Source organism: Sceloporus undulatus, chromosome 3 (genome assembly GCF_019175285.1).
Source record: "Sceloporus undulatus isolate JIND9_A2432 ecotype Alabama chromosome 3, SceUnd_v1.1, whole genome shotgun sequence".
Taxonomy (NCBI): Eukaryota; Metazoa; Chordata; class Lepidosauria; order Squamata; family Phrynosomatidae; genus Sceloporus; species Sceloporus undulatus.
Genome location: NC_056524.1, coordinates 212136841 through 212155950, shown reverse-complemented (window position 1 = coordinate 212155950; position 19110 = coordinate 212136841). Strand labels below are relative to the sequence as shown.

The 19110-nt window shown below is 41.1% G+C and overlaps 1 protein-coding gene across 4 annotated transcripts in view; it reads left to right on the top strand.

The window, feature by feature from the left end:
- The window catches only part of OGA (O-GlcNAcase), a 55367-nt gene that overhangs the window by 20286 nt on the left and 15971 nt on the right, over window positions 1-19110 (top strand). For all 4 annotated transcript variants that reach the window (XM_042461091.1, XM_042461092.1, XM_042461093.1 and 1 more), the window contains exons 3-12: window positions 3139-3236; window positions 4987-5117; window positions 7132-7303; window positions 8153-8251; window positions 8352-8636; window positions 9438-9596; window positions 10345-10952; window positions 11452-11626; window positions 15771-15856; window positions 16704-16808. In XM_042461091.1, the coding sequence (XP_042317025.1) occupies window positions 3139-3236; window positions 4987-5117; window positions 7132-7303; window positions 8153-8251; window positions 8352-8636; window positions 9438-9596; window positions 10345-10952; window positions 11452-11626; window positions 15771-15856; window positions 16704-16808 (1918 nt within the window). The remainder of the gene's footprint in view (window positions 1-3138; window positions 3237-4986; window positions 5118-7131; window positions 7304-8152; window positions 8252-8351; window positions 8637-9437; window positions 9597-10344; window positions 10953-11451; window positions 11627-15770; window positions 15857-16703; window positions 16809-19110) is intronic.

Genomic DNA, 19110 nt, shown 5'->3' with positions numbered 1-19110 from the left:
TTGAGTATTAATGTATGGTGCTCATTTTAATGTAAAGTAATTTCATTAATTTAGTTACATATGTATGATTTGTAAAATTGTTTCCCTTAATATATTTTTTTTCTTGTTTACATTTAGTTCCCTGCTTTCCTTTAGAAAACTTAAGGCAGTGTACATGGCTTTCCTTCAGTTTATTTTATTCTCATAAGAACTATGTCAGACTAAGAGAATAACTGGCCCAAAATCAACCTCTGATTTTGTGGCTAAATGGGGAAGAACTTAAATACAGTCGACTCTTGACATTCATGGGCACAAGACCCCTACGAAACTCAAAATTTGTGAATAAAGTGAGGGGGGGTGAGAGCAGTGTGTATGTGCACACCCCTCTCACCCTTGCGAACTCTCAAGCAGATATAGCAAGCTCTTTGAGGCACTGGAAGGACAGGGGAGAGCACATTTGCAGTTCCTTCCTTCTCTTCTAATGCTTCAGGGAGCTCCGATGTCCTCTTGGATGACCTGAGAGAGTTAGGAATTGGAGGCATTACATTGCAATGGTGCCATTCCTTCCTCTCAGGCAGATTCCAGAGGGTGATGCTCGGGGGCAGTCGTTCTTCGAAAACAGAACTTAATTGTGGCATCCCTCAAAGCGCCATCCTGTCCCTGATGCTATTCAGTATATATAGGAAGCCACTGGGAGAAATCATCCAGAGACATGGGGCAGGGCATTATCAGTACGCTGATGATGCCCAAATATATTTCTCCATGTCTTGGTCAGCAGCTTAGATTACAGATGACGTCTTTCCTCTCAGTGAATGTCTTGAAGCAGTAATGGGCTAGATGAGGAACAGCAGATTGAAACTGAATCCAGACAATACGGAGGTACTCACAGAAAGGTTTTCCCAAACCAGGTATTGGGTTGCAACCTCGTCATAGATGAGGTCACACTCTCCTCTAAGGACTGTGCTCCTCAACTAGTCGCTCCAGATGACAAATCAGGTAAATACGACAGTCAGGAGCGCTGTTATCAGTTTCTGCTGATAACAGTTATGCCCTTTCCTGGAATTGGGGGACTTGGAAACTGTGGTGCATGCACTGGTAACCTCACAACTTAACTTTTGCAGTGTGCTCTACATAGGCCTACCCTTGTGTCTAGTCCGGAAACTTCAATTGGTACAAAATATAGCAGCCAGGCTAGTCGCCAGAATCACTCCTCTGGCTGCCTATTAGTTTCCGGGTGCAGTACAAAGGGTTAGTTATGACCTTTAAAGCCCTACATGGCCTGGGCCCAACCTATCTAAGGGAGTGTCTTTTTCTATATCCATATAATACACCACATATTCAGCTCCTCAGGGTGGAATTTATTGTAGCTTAAAAAGACTAGACTGACTGCTACCTCCTAGGGGTCCTTTTCTGTTGCCGCTCCCAGATTGTGGAATGGCCTGCCGGAAGTGATCCATCAAATTACTAGCCTGGACAGCTTCAAGAAAGCTCTCAAGATGGATCTCTTCTGGCAGGCCTTTCTCAAATAGAAACATCCAGCTAAATTGAGCCTCCCATTCTGTATTGTGTGTCACCTTTCTTGGTGTCACCTAGTTGATCTTTTTCTTATAATGTCACCTTTCCCATTTGCTTTATTTAATTTAATTTTAAACTGTTAATCTTAATTGATTTAATTATAATACTGTATTTTCTGGCATATAAGGCGACTGAGCGTATAAGACGACCCCCAAGTCGCATGCAGGCAGCGCCCTGGCCTACTATAGGCTGAATTAAGGGGGTTTGGCACCCACACCCACCGGCTTGAGGGGGCCTCTGTGGAGGCCTGGAAGGCGGGAGCCATAAGTGGCAATAGGGCCTCCTGCAGTCCGGCCCAAAAAGGCACTAGACGCCGCAGGAGCCGCTGGAGTGGAGTATCCTGGGTGGCAAGGCATAAGGAGCCAGCTCTTTCCCTCAGCCTGACCATCCCTCTCTTGCCAGATCGGCTCTGGGGCTGCTTTTCCACCACCTTTACCAGCAATGGCGGCGAGAAAGAGAGAGCCTGGCCGCGGTGCCTGCTGGGATAGGAACCTGCAAGGACACCCCCCCACCCCCACCCCCCGGAGACAGAGAGGTGGCTACACCATTCACCTGTCTCTGAAGGCCACCAGACACAACCCGGTGTATAAGACGGGGGTAAAAAAGTCGTCTTATACGCTAGAAAATACAGTATGTTTAATTCTTTTTTGTGGGGGCGGGGAAGTGGGGAATATTGCATTGCATTTTCTATGGACATTTTAATATGTAAGCTGCTTCGGTTGTTTTTTAACAGAGATGCAGTATATAAACAAAGTTGTTGTTGTTGTTGGAATGAGAGGAAGGAGGGCGCGTTCGCTTTCCCCAAACCCCTTCCCAAGACAAGAGATCTTTCTGCAGGCAGCTCCCTGTCCTGGGAAAGGGTGAGGGATCATTTTTCCCAAACCCCTTCCCAAGGCAGAGAGCTGTTTGGGAAAAGAGGCAGCTTGGGGTGGGATTCTCCCTCCTGGGCTTTTCCCCTCCCCAGGGGAAAAGCCGGGAGGGATGAGGAGGAGAAGTGCATGCACAGCAGCCTTGACCTCGCATATCGAAACCACGAGTATCAAAACTGCAAATGCCAACAGACGATTGTATATGTAGTTGCAGTGCAACTTTTAACCACCATTCCACACCAGTTTAGTTTATCTTTTGGTAAAAATTGTTTCTCTACATTTGCCATTGTTTTTTTTTTTCTCTAGATCAGAATTGTAACCTTTTCTCTGTAGAGGGCTTTTCTTAAGGGTTATCTAGGGAGGAGACAAAAGCAGTTAGTATATGGGACTTAAGTCAACACTGGACAGGACAATAGCCAAAATTAGGCAAGTCTGTAGCTCCTTACTCTCCCCTCCCTGTACATATATGCTCCTTTCTCTGCCCCTGTGTCTTCCTGCCAAACAAGCAATCTCCCAGGGAAGGGACAGATTACTCTTGTAGTGACCTGAACTGATAACTTGCAGACAGCCTTTGAAATGCAGCCAAGTTTTGCATGTGCCCTAGGGCTGCAAATTGCCCTAACATTATCCCTGCAGAATTTCATGACTTATCCTTGAGTTAGATTGGTACAATGTTCACTTAAAACCACTCCTTGTTTTTCTTTTTACTTCATAGACTTCAGAAATGGGGACTAAATACATATCTATATGCACCAAAAGATGACTACAAACACAGGATGTTTTGGCGAGAAATGTATTCCGTGGAGGAAGCTGGTAATTTGTCTTAATGTTTTAAAGTAGTTATTCATGGTGATGTAGAATTAATTCCATGAGTCAAGATAAAATTAAAGTACTATTGTGTTGTAAACTGAAGTTAATTACTTCAATATCATAGAATCATAGAGTTGGATGATACCTCAAGAGCCATCCAGTCCAACCCCCTACTATGCAAGACTACACTATCAAAGCACCCCCAACAGATGGCCATCAAGCCTCTGTCTAAAAACCTACAAAGAAGGAGATCCTATTTGCACTCTACCCCACCCCTTCACTGAACTCAAGACAATTCATTATGTACACTGTTGAAATGTCCCCATCTGGGCATGTACAGACCTACTTAGCTCTAGTAAGGTGACTTCAACCTGTCTTTGACAAATATTCTATGGCTGTTTCTCTTTTCCTTAATGCCAGGAGACAGGAAGGTCTGTATAGTCAAATTAAATCTACAGTGTCCTAACCATGGTCCTACAAATGGGTATGGCCTGTCATCCTTCAAATGGGTGAATACATTTGTCATGTGAGTGAATTCTGGTGCAACATGACATCTGCACCAGTCCACATGTTTAATACCCACATATAATCATGGTTTGTAACTCACCAGCTCTGTATAACACTATAATGGTTTTGAAAATCAAGGCACAAAAGTGACCATTCCACAACATTTAAGTGAACTCACCAGCCCATACCTTTGTGGGTTAAAGCAGCTAAAGAAAATACTTTAGTTTCATACCCTTACAAGTAATTATGTTTTTACAAAAACATCTTGTTCTGGAATAAAGATTAAGAAACAAGTGAAAGGTGACGAAGGAACAGGTGAAAGGGAGGAAGATATTATTTTACCTGTGAGTAACTTTCAAGAAGGAAATCACTTTTTTTTTATTTTTTTATTTTTTTATTTTTTTGCAAAAGTCAAAGACAAAGGGAATAATGTGGTCTCTAAACTGATACATGCAACCTGGCCCGCTGAGCAAGTTTACTCGAAAGTCTGTGACCTTGTTTTTACTGGTACTTACTCGCAAATACGTGTATGATTGCAGCTCTTGCATTACTTCTAATTAACTTGGGATATCCATTGAGCATGTAATTTATGTGTTTGTTAACCAACTGACCAGAGGAATTACAATTTGTCAACCTGATTAGACAAGAATCTTCTTCCACTCTGATTCTATTCTTTTTAATATTCATAATGAAAGTACATATTTTTATTAGTCCTATTACCGTCTTTTAATGTGTGTATGGCTCAAAGTAGACGGGCAACAAGGAGCGGCCCTGGCCACAATCAACCTAGGACCGTAGCAATTGCAAGGCCTGCTCTCAAAGCAGGCCACCGGCAGGAGCAGATGGAATCCATTCCTTTTTGCGATTGATTTGGGCCGTCTTTGGCAACCTCAAAGTGCTTCGGGACACATCAGGGGTGTGCGTCATCTGAACTCCACACCTCTGAAGTGACCAAAAGCCACTTCTTTTGACCCGTCTATTTCGGGCCTATATTTGTTTTGTCCTGGTAAATCCTGTGTTTATTACCATTGGATTATAGCTATTAAAGACACTAGTATCTATCTATCTCACAGATATACATCCTGTGAAAAATGGATCTGTTCTGACAAAAGAGATTAATTATTTATGTTTTATTCCGTTTGATTTAAAAGTCTTTCTCTATAGTTACTGAGAAATATTTTTGTGTATCTATGGTTTATTTTTCCCCTTGTTGATTCTTGCTAAAATAATTGATTTTGATTTCTAGAGCAGCTCATGACTCTGATTGCAGCTGCTCAAGAATATGAGATAGAGTTCATCTATGCCATCTCTCCTGGGCTTGATATTACCTTCTCAAACCCTAAAGAAGTATCTACATTGAAACGCAAGTTGGACCAGGTATCTTTAATTTATGTCCACAGTTTTTTTTTGTGTGCCTCTAAATCATTTCTGGCTTATGGCGATCCTAAGGTGAACCTATCATGGGTTTTTCTTGGCAAGATCTGTTCAGAGGAGGTTTTCCTTTGCCTTCCTCTTAATATTTTTAAAATACTTAGCCAGCTTATACTGTGCTATTCCTCATAAGAGCTCAGGGTGACTACCAATCTTAAATAAAAATGGGCAATTAAAAATTATAAACTACAAATACCTAAAATCAAAAATTTAGTATAAATAACATGTCTAAAATTAAAATATCTCAAATTGTAAATTACAGATGCCTACTGAAATGTAATGAAATCAGTACACACAAGCAACTGTCAAAGGGAGACTGAGGCCTCTCCACATGTGGCAACTCTGTGGCCCACTCTGGGGCATCACAGTCAGAGTTTTTAAATCCTAAGTGGTATTTGTTCTAGTCAGTACTGAATCAAGAAGTCCTTTTAGTACCTGGGTCTTATGCCATTTAGGCTATTGTTCACAATAAAGAAAGTTGTTGTTCCTTTAATTAAAAATCTATTTGTTCTTCTCATGGGTGTTCCTTAACAACACTGTTGTAGTACTGTACACAAAAGGATCTTGTAGCATTTTTGAGCCTGAGAGAAAGAAGTTGGTACCAGAAACTTTGAGAGATTCGGGGATCATGCAGACCAGCAACTTGGAGCAGCCTCTGGCTACTCCATCACTGGCCAGCCCCTGATCAGTGCAGTACTGCGGCAGCCGTAAAGGCCCAGACCCAATCTTGGCCACTGCTGTGGTCTCCAACTCAGCTACTGGTAGGAGCGGCTTTCCACCATTCCTTTTTTTGTTGGCTATTCCGGGTTTGAGCATTCTTGGTGTGCTCCCTGCGCAGCTTCCAGCCGTTTTCGGGGTGTGCGCTATGTGTATACCCTGCTCTCAAAGCGGCTAGAAGCCACTTTTTCCTGCCCATCTGTTTGGGCCTATGTCTTCTGTGTCAGATGTATGGAATGAAGTGCCTAGGAATAGATCATTATAATTAAGAATGAACAAGTCTGTAATAGAATGCATTGCAGGGGAAGAAAGGAATATAACTCTGTATCAACATTCTTCAAACCACTGAAGGTAACTGTTAACAAGCAAAGAAGGAGGTTAGATGCAAAGAAAGCTATTTAGCTTTGACTAAGACTTTTAAAAGTCTTATTTTTGTCAGCAACTGCTGGGCCCAATAACCATTGTCAGAAACTCCTTGGCTTATAAACCAATTCAGGAATATAGCAGAGTAGCTGTCAATTTGCAGAAACGTGTTCACAGTCCTCAGTGAAGATAACAGCTACTGGATGTCTTCCAGGAATGAAGGAATGCAGGATCCTCGGGAATGCTCCAGCAAATGCTGCACCGGCTTCTGCTGATTAACGACCAGACAAGAGCCAGGCTCCCCAAAGTGCTTATCTTTATTTACAGAGTGCAATGCAGTCACCAACGCTATCATACAGAACTCACGAAACCAAACTCCTCTCAAACCCACACAGAATACTGGAAGCGGTCTCACAAACTCAGCCACTTCCTGTGTCACACAGTAAAGTGTCCTCCTGTTCATATAGACACGTGTTCATCTTTGTGCTTTGCTGCACGCAGGCAGCAGACTGACCTTGTGCCTATGAGCATCAGCTGTAGCAGATTAGCTTTGTCCTTGTGGTGCTGAATGCCCATGGTTGACACACACATCTAAGCATTTCAGTTAGCTTACTTTAACCCTTGACAATTTTATACTGGGCAAGAAAAATATTTTAATATTGGGATACTCTACTTTTGGTATATACATAGACTTGCACAAAGAATAGTCTAGAATGTATGTTAGCAAACATTTGCTTTAGGAAGAATAGCTAGGCAGAACAATTGGTGTCCTGAGTTTGTTGAAGTAACTAATGATCATTGTTTCATAGTCATGAATCAATGCCTGTGTTGCATTGCTCTTGGCTCTAGTCTTAATTTTTTTATTCCTTTTCCTTTCTAGGTTTCTCAGTTTGGCTGCAGGTCTTTTGCATTATTGTTTGATGATATTGATCATAATATGTGTGCAGCAGACAAAGAAGTGTTCAGCTCCTTTGCTCATGCCCAGATTTCAATCACAAATGAAATTTTCCAGTATCTTGGAGAGCCAGAAACATTCCTGTTCTGTCCCACAGGTAAGGTGATAATGCAAATGCAGGGTTTGGGTAGGAGTTGAATCAATTCCTGTTGAAGTATTCCTACTTTCATCTCCTTGTGTCTCTTGAAGACGAGACTGTGTGATACTATTATGCAACAGGGTACATTAAAAAACATTTATGGCTATTGCTGCCATCAGTGGTCTACAGTGGCTGGCTGATCTTCCTGGTCATACCAGAGATTTTAGTCCCCAACTCCTTTTGTTACAGGCAAGCCTTCACTTTTCCAAGGAAGTGTTGGAAAGGTTATGAGTCCCACTGTTTGTTTAGAAGATTTATATAATAATAATAATTTGTTTTATTTATATACCGCTATTCCAAAGATCATAGCGGTAAACAGCAAGTAAGCTAATTAGCAAGTAAGCTAATTTGCCCCCAACAGTCTAGGTACTCATTTTAGCGACCTCGGAAGGATGCAAGCCTGAGTCGAGCTTGTGCCCTTTGCTGGTCTTGAACTCGCAACCTTGTGGTTTTGAGTGAATGGCTGTAGTTCAAGGCAGATTAGAATGAATTGTATTACTAGAAACACACACTGATCAAAGTAGATGAGCCCAACAACCCTAGTTTTCATGATCAGTGGATGGGGCCAAGGTGTGCAGATTCTTTCATATCTGCAGTCACAGGGTAACTAGTAATTTGAACTAAGTTTTTTGTCTGATGGGGTAGGGGTGGGAGCAGCTTCCTTAGAACTTATTTTTCAGTCACCATTATAAAGCCAGGATGGTCTTCCTGGAAGGCAGCAGATCTGCAGTGACCCTTGGTCCTTTGGCTCATAGAAAAGTTTGAGATGTGTTTCTCTTCAGTTAAAAATCTGTTTCTTTATTCTAGAGTATTGTGGCACTTTTTGCTATCCAAATGTTGCACAGTCTCCTTATTTACGAACTGTAGGAGAAAAACTGTTACCTGGAATTGATGTGCTATGGACAGGTGAGTGTTGTGCTTTTTCCAGGTGAAACCTAATTAGCCTGGTCTGTAAATAATTCCACAACTATATTTTGGTCCTTTAACTTTCGAACTATAATTTTAGGTCCCAAAGTAGTATCTAAAGAAATTCCTGTGGAATCCATTGAAGAAGTTTCTAAGATAATTCGCAGAGCTCCAGTCATCTGGGACAACATTCATGCTAATGACTATGATCAGAAAAGACTGTTTCTTGGGCCATATAAAGGTCGATCTACAGAACTCATCCCACGCTTAAAGGGAGTCCTGACCAATCCAAACTGTGAATTTGAAGCCAACTTTGTTGCTATTCACACTCTTGCAACTTGGTACAAATCCAACATGAATGGAGTAAGGAAAGATGTTGTGATGAGTAAGTTGATCATATGATGTAGACTGTCTTGTGAAACAGTCCTTATAGAATATTATATATCCCAAAGGGAGATTTCTCCTTCAATTCAAATGACTTGCTTCAGGAAACATGTCTTTGTTCTAGACTCACACAAGCAGGCACTTCTATTGCTATCAAGAGATGACAGCTTGATCATTCCTGTTTTAAAAAGCAATGCCAATGGGGTCATTGTATGATTTGTAAATATCAGACCCATAGTATCAGTGGGTGTGTATCTTTAACGTAGACTACAAGGGGGTGGGGGTGGGGGGAAGGAATCAATGAATAAAGTATATAAATACTATTGTCCTGTAGTTTGCTTTTAACTTATAAAGCCGAATGCTGGCTCCAAAGTACCATATGGCTGATTAGTGTGATCATTCAATACACAAAAATGCAGTTTGGAATTATCTTGGCCTTCAAACTTCCAGCTAGATTTTTTTTTCTGATTTACATACCTAAATAATTACTGAAATGCTCAATAATTTGTGTGGAAGACATCAAATTGTGCAGTTTTTAGAATTGTTGATCTTGAGCAAATGTCACCCTCCAGTTGCTCTTCAGTAGGTATTATATGACCAGATTTGGTAATTACATTTCAGAAGCAAGACCAAATCACAGATCTTGCATGAATTTATTTTAAAACAATGCTGATTTATTCCATTGTAGAATTCTCATGCCTTGATAAGTTAAAAAAAAATGTTTAGTTTTCCTCTTTAAATGATATGCATGGGAATTTTGAACCTTACCAATAATATACTCTTTTCTTGACACACTGTACAGCTGACACAGAAGACAGTACAGTTTCAATCCAGATTAAACTGGAGAATGAAGGGAGTGATGAAGATATTGAAACAGATGTACTCTATAGTCCGCAGATGGCCTTGAAGTTGTCATTAACAGAGTGGCTGCAAGAATTTGCAGTACCTCACCAGTACAGCAGTGAGTGAGATCTATGGTTTTATCACATCTGAAGCACTGGAATGAATGCTTTATGAATACTCAAAAGGAAAGGTGGCTTTCAGACCCTTAGCAGAATTTACACAAAGCATTGCTGCTGCAGCTTTAGTTCATAATGCACAAAAAACATTATTTTAGTTTTAAACAATTCAAAATTATGCTTGGTGTTTTAAGTGCAAACAAAAAGTTTATGGTACTAAGTCTTTATAATAGTATCCTAAAAGAAGGAATGACTCCATTTTGTCAGCCATCTTCTGTTTTTTCTGACAATGTAGGTGTAATTTACACCTCTTAAAAGATCAGCCAGAATGCTGATTGTGGAAAGAACCTTTGTTTAGGAAAATGTTGTGCACTGCTGTGTATTTCACAGTTATCTGTCAGGCCTTTTCAAAATAGGTGTCATTGTGGGAAACTTAAACATTTATGGTGGGCATTCCATATCACACCCCCACCCCCACATGAATGCCAAAAAAAGTGGATGATTGCACCCCATGTTATTCAGTGGCGACAACCTGAATGCACATGCTTCAGCATGTGCACAGTCACATTGTTGCTATTGAATAATATGTGGCAGTCATGATTGTGGCTCAGAAACCCATTGATATGGCAGGCCTGCTGCACATGATTTTAGACATGCTAGAATATGTTGTTTGTAAACAAAACTGTTTACATGTAGGAAAAAACTGTGAAAGAACTGAATTGTTGCTGCCTGTCTTTTCTTGGTTTACAGGTAGACAAGTGGCTCATAGTGGGGCTAAAACAAGTGTTGTAGATGTTCCTCTCGTTGCACCATCTGCTTTAAATTCTACCACTGTGGTTACCACAGTTTACCAAGAGCCTATAATGAGTCAAGGGACTGCACTGAGTGATGAGTCTCAGGTTCTGGTAAAAGAAGAGGAGAAAAAGCAATTGGATGAGGAACCAATGGACATGGTGGTGGAAAAGCAAGATGATACTGATAAGAATATCAATCAAATATTGACTGATATTGCTGAAGCAAAAATGTCAGAGGAGCTGAAACCAATGGATACTGATAAAGAGAGCATAGCTGAATCAAAATCTCCTGAAATGTCAATGCAGGATGATTGTGGTAGTGATGTTGCACCTATGCAGACAGATGAGCAAATGAACAAGGAGCAGTTTGTGCCTGGTCCCCATGAGAAGCCATTATATGCAGTAGAGCCAGTGACTCTGGAAGATCTGCAGTTGCTTGCAGACTTATTCTACCTCCCATATGAACATGGGCCCAAAGGGGTTCAAATGTTACGAGAGTTCCAGTGGCTCAGAGCTAACAGTAGTGTTGTTAGTGTGAACTGCAAAGGAAAGGACTCTGAAAAGGTGAGTGGATGATTCATTTTAAACATGTTTTTTGTTTTTTAAAAAATTAAAAGTAGAATAACCAAGTAAATGTATGACCTGAACCTAACCTGTATAAAACATATCTGGGGTTGGTTATAGAGCAAAATACAACAACATCCGCAGAATAGTGATTCCTTTATGGGCCAGCTAAAATGCACAAAATACATCTGGCAAGCTAAAACGCTTGTATAAAGATTAGTAAATTATATACATGGCTTAATTGGTGTCCACATGTATAATAGAATAATCTTCATTTTTTGGATGAGTGAGATACTCCTTGATCACATTGGTTCTGAATACTGAAGTGATGGATAATAAAACAGTGGCAGACTAGTCTCAGTTATTTCCTTAGATCTTATTTATAGAAAAATTCAGTGTGTGGCATTTGGTGTTCATCTTTAGTCCTTTTATGACAGCCTTTGACTTCAAAAGTGGGATGTAACAATTTGAAAGCATAAATGTGAATCTTCTTCATTAGATTGAAGAATGGCGTGCTCGAGCTGCCAAGTTTGAAGAGATGTGCAACTTGGTGATGGGCATGTTTACTCGTCTTTCCAACTGTGCCAACCGGACAATCCTGTATGATATGTACTCATACGTCTGGGACATCAAGAGCATCATGTCAATGGTGAAATCTTTTGTACAGTGGCTAGGTATGTTCTTTAGGAACCAGTTATAGTTGGAACTAGCATATATGATTGTTTCTTATTAGCCCACGGGAAAAAAAAGAAAAGTTTTAATATGGTCAGTTTGACCTTTAATCCTTTCCCCATTTCTATTCTTGCTTTCTATTCTTCTTCAGTATAAGACCTGCATCAAAAATAATAATGGCCATACAAAGAATGTTTGATCTTGAATATTTTTTCTTGGGCTAATGAACCTAAACGTTGATCTCTGAAATATGAGTGTTGACTTAAACTGAATGCACACTGGACCTTGTTGCAAAATTGGAAATGACATGAAATGTGACACTACCATAGCTATTTGCTGCTTGCTGTGTCTCAATAACATTATTGCTATCTTCAACAGAACAATTGCAGATGTGACCTTTCAGTGGGCCTGGCCAAGAGGGAGCCGAGTCTCCTAGCCCTTTCTTTGCGCATGCGAGCTTTAGCATAAGGCTATTCTGGTGCAAAAGTGATTTGTTTTGACAGTTGCAAGATGCTTGATTTGGGGCAAGGATAAGAAATATCAGAGCTCTAGTCTGGCTTTTTGCTAGGCTAATGATCTCTGAATAAAAATCGAGAGCCCCTTTTTGTCTGCAGCCTTTTTAAAATTATGGTTTTGTTTTTGTTTTTTGGTTTTTTGGAATAGCACCAGCATGGCCTGGGTTCCTCTAGTGACTTCATTTCACTTTCAGGTTTCAATCCAGCTGTAAGGAATATGCTGTGGACTTGCCTGATGTACACAGCAGGCAGCAGTACTAATGGTTTCCTGTCACATTTTTTGTAGTTGTCACAAACTCCATAGTAAACATATTCCACGATACTGAAATACTGAATCAGCCTGCAGCTTCTGGATCACTTAAATTGTAGTATATCATACATGGTTACAGGATATAAGATACATTTAAAGTCTTGAGTTATTTGCTAGATTATTTGAGATTGTGTTTACAGCCAACTCTCCGTATCCACAGATTCAACCATACACAGCTTGAAAATATTATTATATACACACACACACTCGCAAAAGCAAACTTTGATTTTGCCATTTTATATAGGAAACACCATTTTGCTGTGCCATTGTTTTTAATGGGGCTCGAGCATCCATGGATTATATTATCCACAGGGAGTCATGGATACCAAGGGCCTACTGTAGTTGGTATCCAGGAAAACACTTTAGAAGTACTTTAAGACTTTAAGGTTCTAGCGAAAAGAAAAGAAAAGGACTTAGTGTATGCAGCATTTTGTAGTAGGTATATTTCCTTCAACTAAGCAAAGAAATCATTCAGAATTTGAAGCTTAGAACAGGTTTATGATTGGGATCAACACTGACTTTGTGGTGAGTTTTTTTCTTTCTCCTTAGTCTGAGTTGAGGGATAATAGGTTTACATACAGGAAAGGAACAGAAAAATAATATCAGCCAATTGCTACTGCAAGGCTATCAAATAAGACTTAGTTATAAATGAAGTAATTATTGTTTACAGATTTAAATTTCTGTAGTCCCTAGAGCCCTAAAATGATTCTCTGATTACCCTTTCAATAAAGAACATTCTGCTGGAACAGGGCCAGGAACTAGAACTATTTTAACAGTTAATAATCTTTTGAAGAGGGAGGTCATTAGTTTCTAAATGCACATTTCCCAACAACAATCTAGTGTCCTTTGTCCTGTGGTTAATTGTTGCACTTAGTACATCAGATAATTGCACAGGAATATAAAGTGTATATTCACAACTGTGACTTCATTAAAGGCATAGCAGGATTTCCCCCTTTTATCTGAAATCTGTGGTTCTGTCATGACAACATTTTGGGGTAAATATCTAGTGCTCCATTAGCAGAACAGGCATAACGTCTCCCAAACACAGTAGGGCTGTCTTACCTCATTTTGAAGTAAGTGACGTTGATGTACCTTACTTTCTGAAGATGGAGCTTCTGTAAGACCATTAAGTCCAGCTTCTAAAATTAGCTGATTCACTTCATTAAAAAAAAAACTAATGTCACTTGAAGGGCAAAGTATTCTTTAAAAAGTATCTATGCTCACAAGAGACTCTTGGTGATCTCCCAAAGTGATCAGATCCTGTTGGCTGTTCAAATTCAGCAGTATTGCAGCATCAAATTGTTTTCAACCCAATTATCAGGACACAAAAGTTAATATCCAAAGAATATGGGGATAATGTCACATTTTTTAAAAGGATGTATTACAAATAAAATTTTCACTCAATTATAGATGCTTTACATAAGATGTTTTAACTTCAGTTTTTACTAAACCTGTAAAAGAATAGTAATGCATCTGTCAAATATATATATTTGGTGATTTATATTCCCAGTTGTAGTGCCATGAGGATGGCCTCTTTAGCCAAGAGTACTTTTTGATCTTTGACACTGATCAGTAATAAATTCAGTACATTTATACTTTACTGATATGTTTACCTCCATATCTTGTCTTGCTGATGGTTGCAACAGTGATCTGTAGTTGATGACATTTAGCTGATGACGTGTATTGCCCTAAAACTTGAATATCACTTACTACACAGGACACATTATGTCAGAATGGCTTAGTCACTGAAAGTTAATATGCAGAGTGGTCCACTGAAGGCTGATATCCTTACTCTGTCTTTTAATCCAGCTAGCATTCAGTTTATATAACTAGTGTGGATAATACTACTATGGATTACTAATGCCTTCTACTGTCTTCTTCCCCAATGTGTGCAGATGGGAGAATCTTCAGCACAAGCGTCTGCTGCTTTTGGATGGACCACGCCAGATGCTTTCAGCGTGTCGTGATTAATAATTTTTAAGATGAGAAGGTTCTGTCTGTGAGGCAGCTCAGTTTAGGGGAAATAGGCATGGGCTGAAGTCACATTTGCGCAGCGACTCAGGCATTAACTCTCGATTTTCATTCATACAGCTCTTCATTCATGCAGCTCTATAAAGTGTATAATAATTGGAATGCTAGTTACAGTGTAGTCTCAAAGGAGAAATACCCCAAGTTAACTGTGAAAGGGTATTGTAGCAGAGTCTCTCTACTTGGGAAACTCTGAAATGGAAACGGCTGAAACTCAAACTGGCATGTTTGGGGTCATCTCAGACTTGCTATATTAAATACTATTTCATAATTTGATGGTAAGCATCAGTATCCAGCTTGGTTCGCTTTGAGACTGCCTGGCTAGCATGACACATCTGACTGTACTGATCTGAGATTGTTACTTGAACAGGAAGTAGATCGCTCTCCACAAGAAGAAACAAACTTGCGCAGCTTATCTTATCAGAAGACTAGGCAGGTCACTTAATCACATCATTTATTCACCTGCCTGTCCTCTCTCAAAGATGTTCGGTATGCTAATTTGGTTTATACTTTGCATAACAGAACAATCACCAAAGCCAAGCATTTATTAAATATTATAACTAAGTTCTTAATAAATGGTACAGAAGACTTAAAGCTCTTAGAAAAGCTGGCTGCCTGTGGAATTGTGGCATTCCTGACATAGTTGAGGGCAGGGAAAGTAAAATATTGTACAATAGACTATTATTGCCTTTATGGATGACAAGTACGCTGTCTTGTGTGGTTGTAGTGCAGAGCCACACATGTGGGCAAATATGGTCTCTAATCTCTTTTATGAAAGAGGCCTCTGTTCTGCATAGCTGTTTGGGCTATTTTATCTCATACCAAACCTAGTTTTCTGGCAAGATCCAACCAGTATGAAAATGTGACTTCAGACAGGTCTGAGTATTTTAAAAGGGCTGTGATAATGGCTTATTACTAGGCATCCCTTATCGGGTGACACTGGGTGATTATTTCCCAGTGTTCTTAGTGAAGAAAAAACAGTCAGGCAAAATTACTGTTTGTATGTCTCCTGTAACTGTATAGAATGGGGCATCTTAGCAGTACTGTATTGGATTGTCTGCTCTCTAAGGCTCTCACTTACATTATTTTGGTTTTATTAATGAAAAGCACAGGCACCTAGGAAATATTAATCTTTATGCACTGTGCAACATTATTACAGCCCTAAAGCTTTTTGGATTATAGCTCAGTTAGAGAGTTTTTCCCACAAAGTATATGTTAGCTTGTTCGACATTTTAGTATCTCAGGAAATTCCCCCCTCTCGTAACGTTCTCCGCTTGGATCTGATCTCCACAGGGTGCCGTAGTCAATCTTCAGCACAGTTCTTAAGTGGAGACCAAGAACCCTGGGCCTTTAGAGGTGGTCTAGCAGGAGAGTTCCAGGTATCAATATGAATTCACAACTGAATGACATTGTCTTTGTTTGAGAAATCTTTTATTGCACATCTGAGGGCTGGAAGGCTTGGTCTGCCGAAGGCTTTCTGGTTCCAAACCCAAACAGCCTGACAGCTTTGTTTTTAAAATAATTTTCCTCCCGTTTCTACAGTAATATCCCAAGGAGATGCTGCCATTCCCATGCGCTTGCGAAGCGCAGCGGCTTTAGTTGTACATTTCACATTGTTTCTTTGCAGGTCGCACAGCGTTTTTATCTGCGCCCGCAATTGCACAATGCGCGCCTGCTTGCCTGCCAATGAGAACTCCATGAGCAAAGAGATCATGATGCTGTGTATTCTAGGGTTATCTCAAACAAAAATGGGTAGTTTTGTTCCTGAATAACAATTGGCAAGTCAGTTCTAAAAGTCTGTTTATTCTGTAATTTGTTCATGGATTTTTCAGAGGCTTACTTTCTTCCCCCTCACAGGTGCTCTCTGCGCACAGCCAATTGAGTCAGCACGTTGTTTTTGGGTTAGTGTCTCCTCTGGCCAGTTAACCCTCTTCAGACCAAACCTTTCCTCCTAACATGGTTATGTTATGCTGACAGCATAGATGAGAATTGGCAAAATAATGCTAAAGCAGAGTTTTAATGTAAATTCCATTAAGTTGTGTATCTTAAGAACTTCTGTTCGGTTATAATGGCAAAGTGGTCCTTACATTTGTAAAGTCTGCAAAACCCTACCTTCCTCTGGGGTACCTGCAGTAGCAAAAATTAACTTGGGAGTCTGCAGTGCATATCCAAGAATGTATTGCATCTTGCTTCTTAAGCACTTACACTGACTCTTTGTCTTCACAGCGTTTGCTGCCTATTGAAGGAGCAAATGATCTGTTTTTTCAGCCACCTCCTCTGACTCCTACTTCCAAAGTCTACACCATCAGACCCTATTTTCCTAAAGACGAGGTAACTCAAATTCAGCCATTCTCATATACAATTCTGCTGTAAACAAAAGCTGCTGTTCCCTTTATTTTGTCCAGGTTCATTATTAAGTGTGTCTTTTGAATGTTTCACAGAGGTGTGGCTCAAGTGGGAAAATATGATCTTATGATACAGTCGAATGGCTCATTTGGAGTTTATTGCAGATCAGTGGCAGATTCAGAGATACTTTAGAATAGTGGTCCCCAAACTCTGCTCTTTAAGGGATTTTGGATTTCAGCTCCCAGAATCCCAGATTATTGGCTGAGGCTTCTGGATGCTGAAGTCCAAAATCCCTTAAGAGTACAATTTGGGGACCACTGCTATAGCAAATACTTTTCCTAGGTTTTTTTCTGTATAGTTACTTGACTCCATTCTAGAAGACAATGTAAATGAGAATCCATTGATCCCATGGTCTAGTTGACCATTAAACTTCAAGTCTAAGTTTAACCAGCAAATAATACACTCATTTCTATAGAGCCTTTAACTTCTTCTTCGTGGTCTCTGCGAAGCACACAAATGGGTTATTTTGCGCCTGCGCAGCATTTCCGGATCCGACTGGAATCGCTAGGGAAGACTTTTGGGTGGTAGCTCCACCCGCCCTCTATATAGGCAGGATGTCTTCCCGCCTTTTCTCAGTTCCTTTTGTCCGCCGTGTGAACAGCTTAGGAACCTCGCTTAGAATCATTCCTTCCTTAGCTTTCGCTTTTGTTTACTGCATTTGCTGTAAACAAAATCTGACTTCGTTTGACTGACTACTCCTTGGATTGTGATTTGGACTTGGTTTTGGACTCTGATTCATAGAATCGTAGAATCATAGAGTTGGAAGAGACCACACGGGCCATCCAGTCCAACCCCCTGCCATGCAGGAAATCCAAATCAAAGCATCCCCAGCAGATGGCCATCTAGCCTCTGCTTAAAGATCTCCAAGGAAGGAGACTCCACTACACTCCGAGGGAGTGTGTTCCACTGTCGGACAGCCCTTACTGTCAGGAAGTTCTTCCTAATGTTGAGGTGGAATCTCTTTTCCTGTAGTTTGCATCCATTGTTCCGGGTCCTGTTCTCTGGAGCAGCAGAAAACAAGCTTGCTCCCTCCTCAATGTGACTTCCTTTCAAATATTTAAACAGGGCTATCATATCACCTCTTAACCTTCTCTTCTCCAAGCTAAACATCCCCAGCTCCCTGAGTCGTTCCTCATAGGGCAACGTTTCCAGACCTTTCACCATTTTAGTCACCCTCCTTTGGAGTGACGGTAACACTCGGACTCCTTGATAATTCTTTCTCTTCGTCCCTCGGCTTTGGTCTAAAGATGTCTGCGCACTCTTTTAAAAAGTGTACTGAATGTGGAACAAACATCCCAGCACTCCACAGACACTCCTTGTGCCTCCTCTGTCTGGGCGAGGGCCACGTCCCTGCTTCCTGCCCTCACTTCATGGCCTTCACTCCGCAGGCCAGGAAGAATAGGGAGGTGCGTCTGAGATCCATGCTCTATGCGTAAATTTTGAAGCCTCCTTCCACCTCTAGAGCCTCTGCCAAGGCTATGGCCGGTAAGGCAAGTTCCCATCTTCGGTCTCAGGGGTCCCTGCCAAGACTACTGCTGCCAAGGGCACTACCCCTTTATCTCCTCCGAGGGTCCCTGCCAAGGCTACTGTTGCCGAGGGCGAGCCCTCTTCGGAAGTCTCTGGGTCAACCCCAGACAAACGGAGGTCTTCGGACCAGGATGTGGCTAGCCACCCATCCTCACCAAAGAGGAAGAAGTCCTCAGACTCCAAACCAGAGAAAAGAAAACATAAGTCTCGGGACAAGTCCAAGGACTCATCCCATCACTCAGTAAAGAAGTCCCATCCCTGTCCAGACTCTGACTCCGACTGCTGGTCCTGTACCGACACGCCCGCCCAGTCCGCTGACACCAAACTGGGCTCGGTACCATGTACCCAGCCAGCGCCTCCACCTTAGTTGTCTCCTCATCCTGGGCTCGACCAGACACCTTTCTTCATTCCTTGTCTGAACCCTACCAACTCTCGGAGGCTGAAGAGGAAGCCTCTCCTTTCACCCAAGTGGTGATACCGGACCGACTTTTCCAGACTTCGGAAGTCATTGGTTTCGAGGATGAACAGGACTATGATGCATCCTCTGTCCTTGCTGAACCCCCCATATGGGATGTTGTTTTTGATCAAGCCATGGGCACTTATTTTTTGCCTCTTGATCCTTCTGAAGTCAACCTTCCAACCTGTTGAACCTGTCTTGCCTCCTCCAAGGTCATCTGCCGCGTCCACTTTGGTCTCGCCT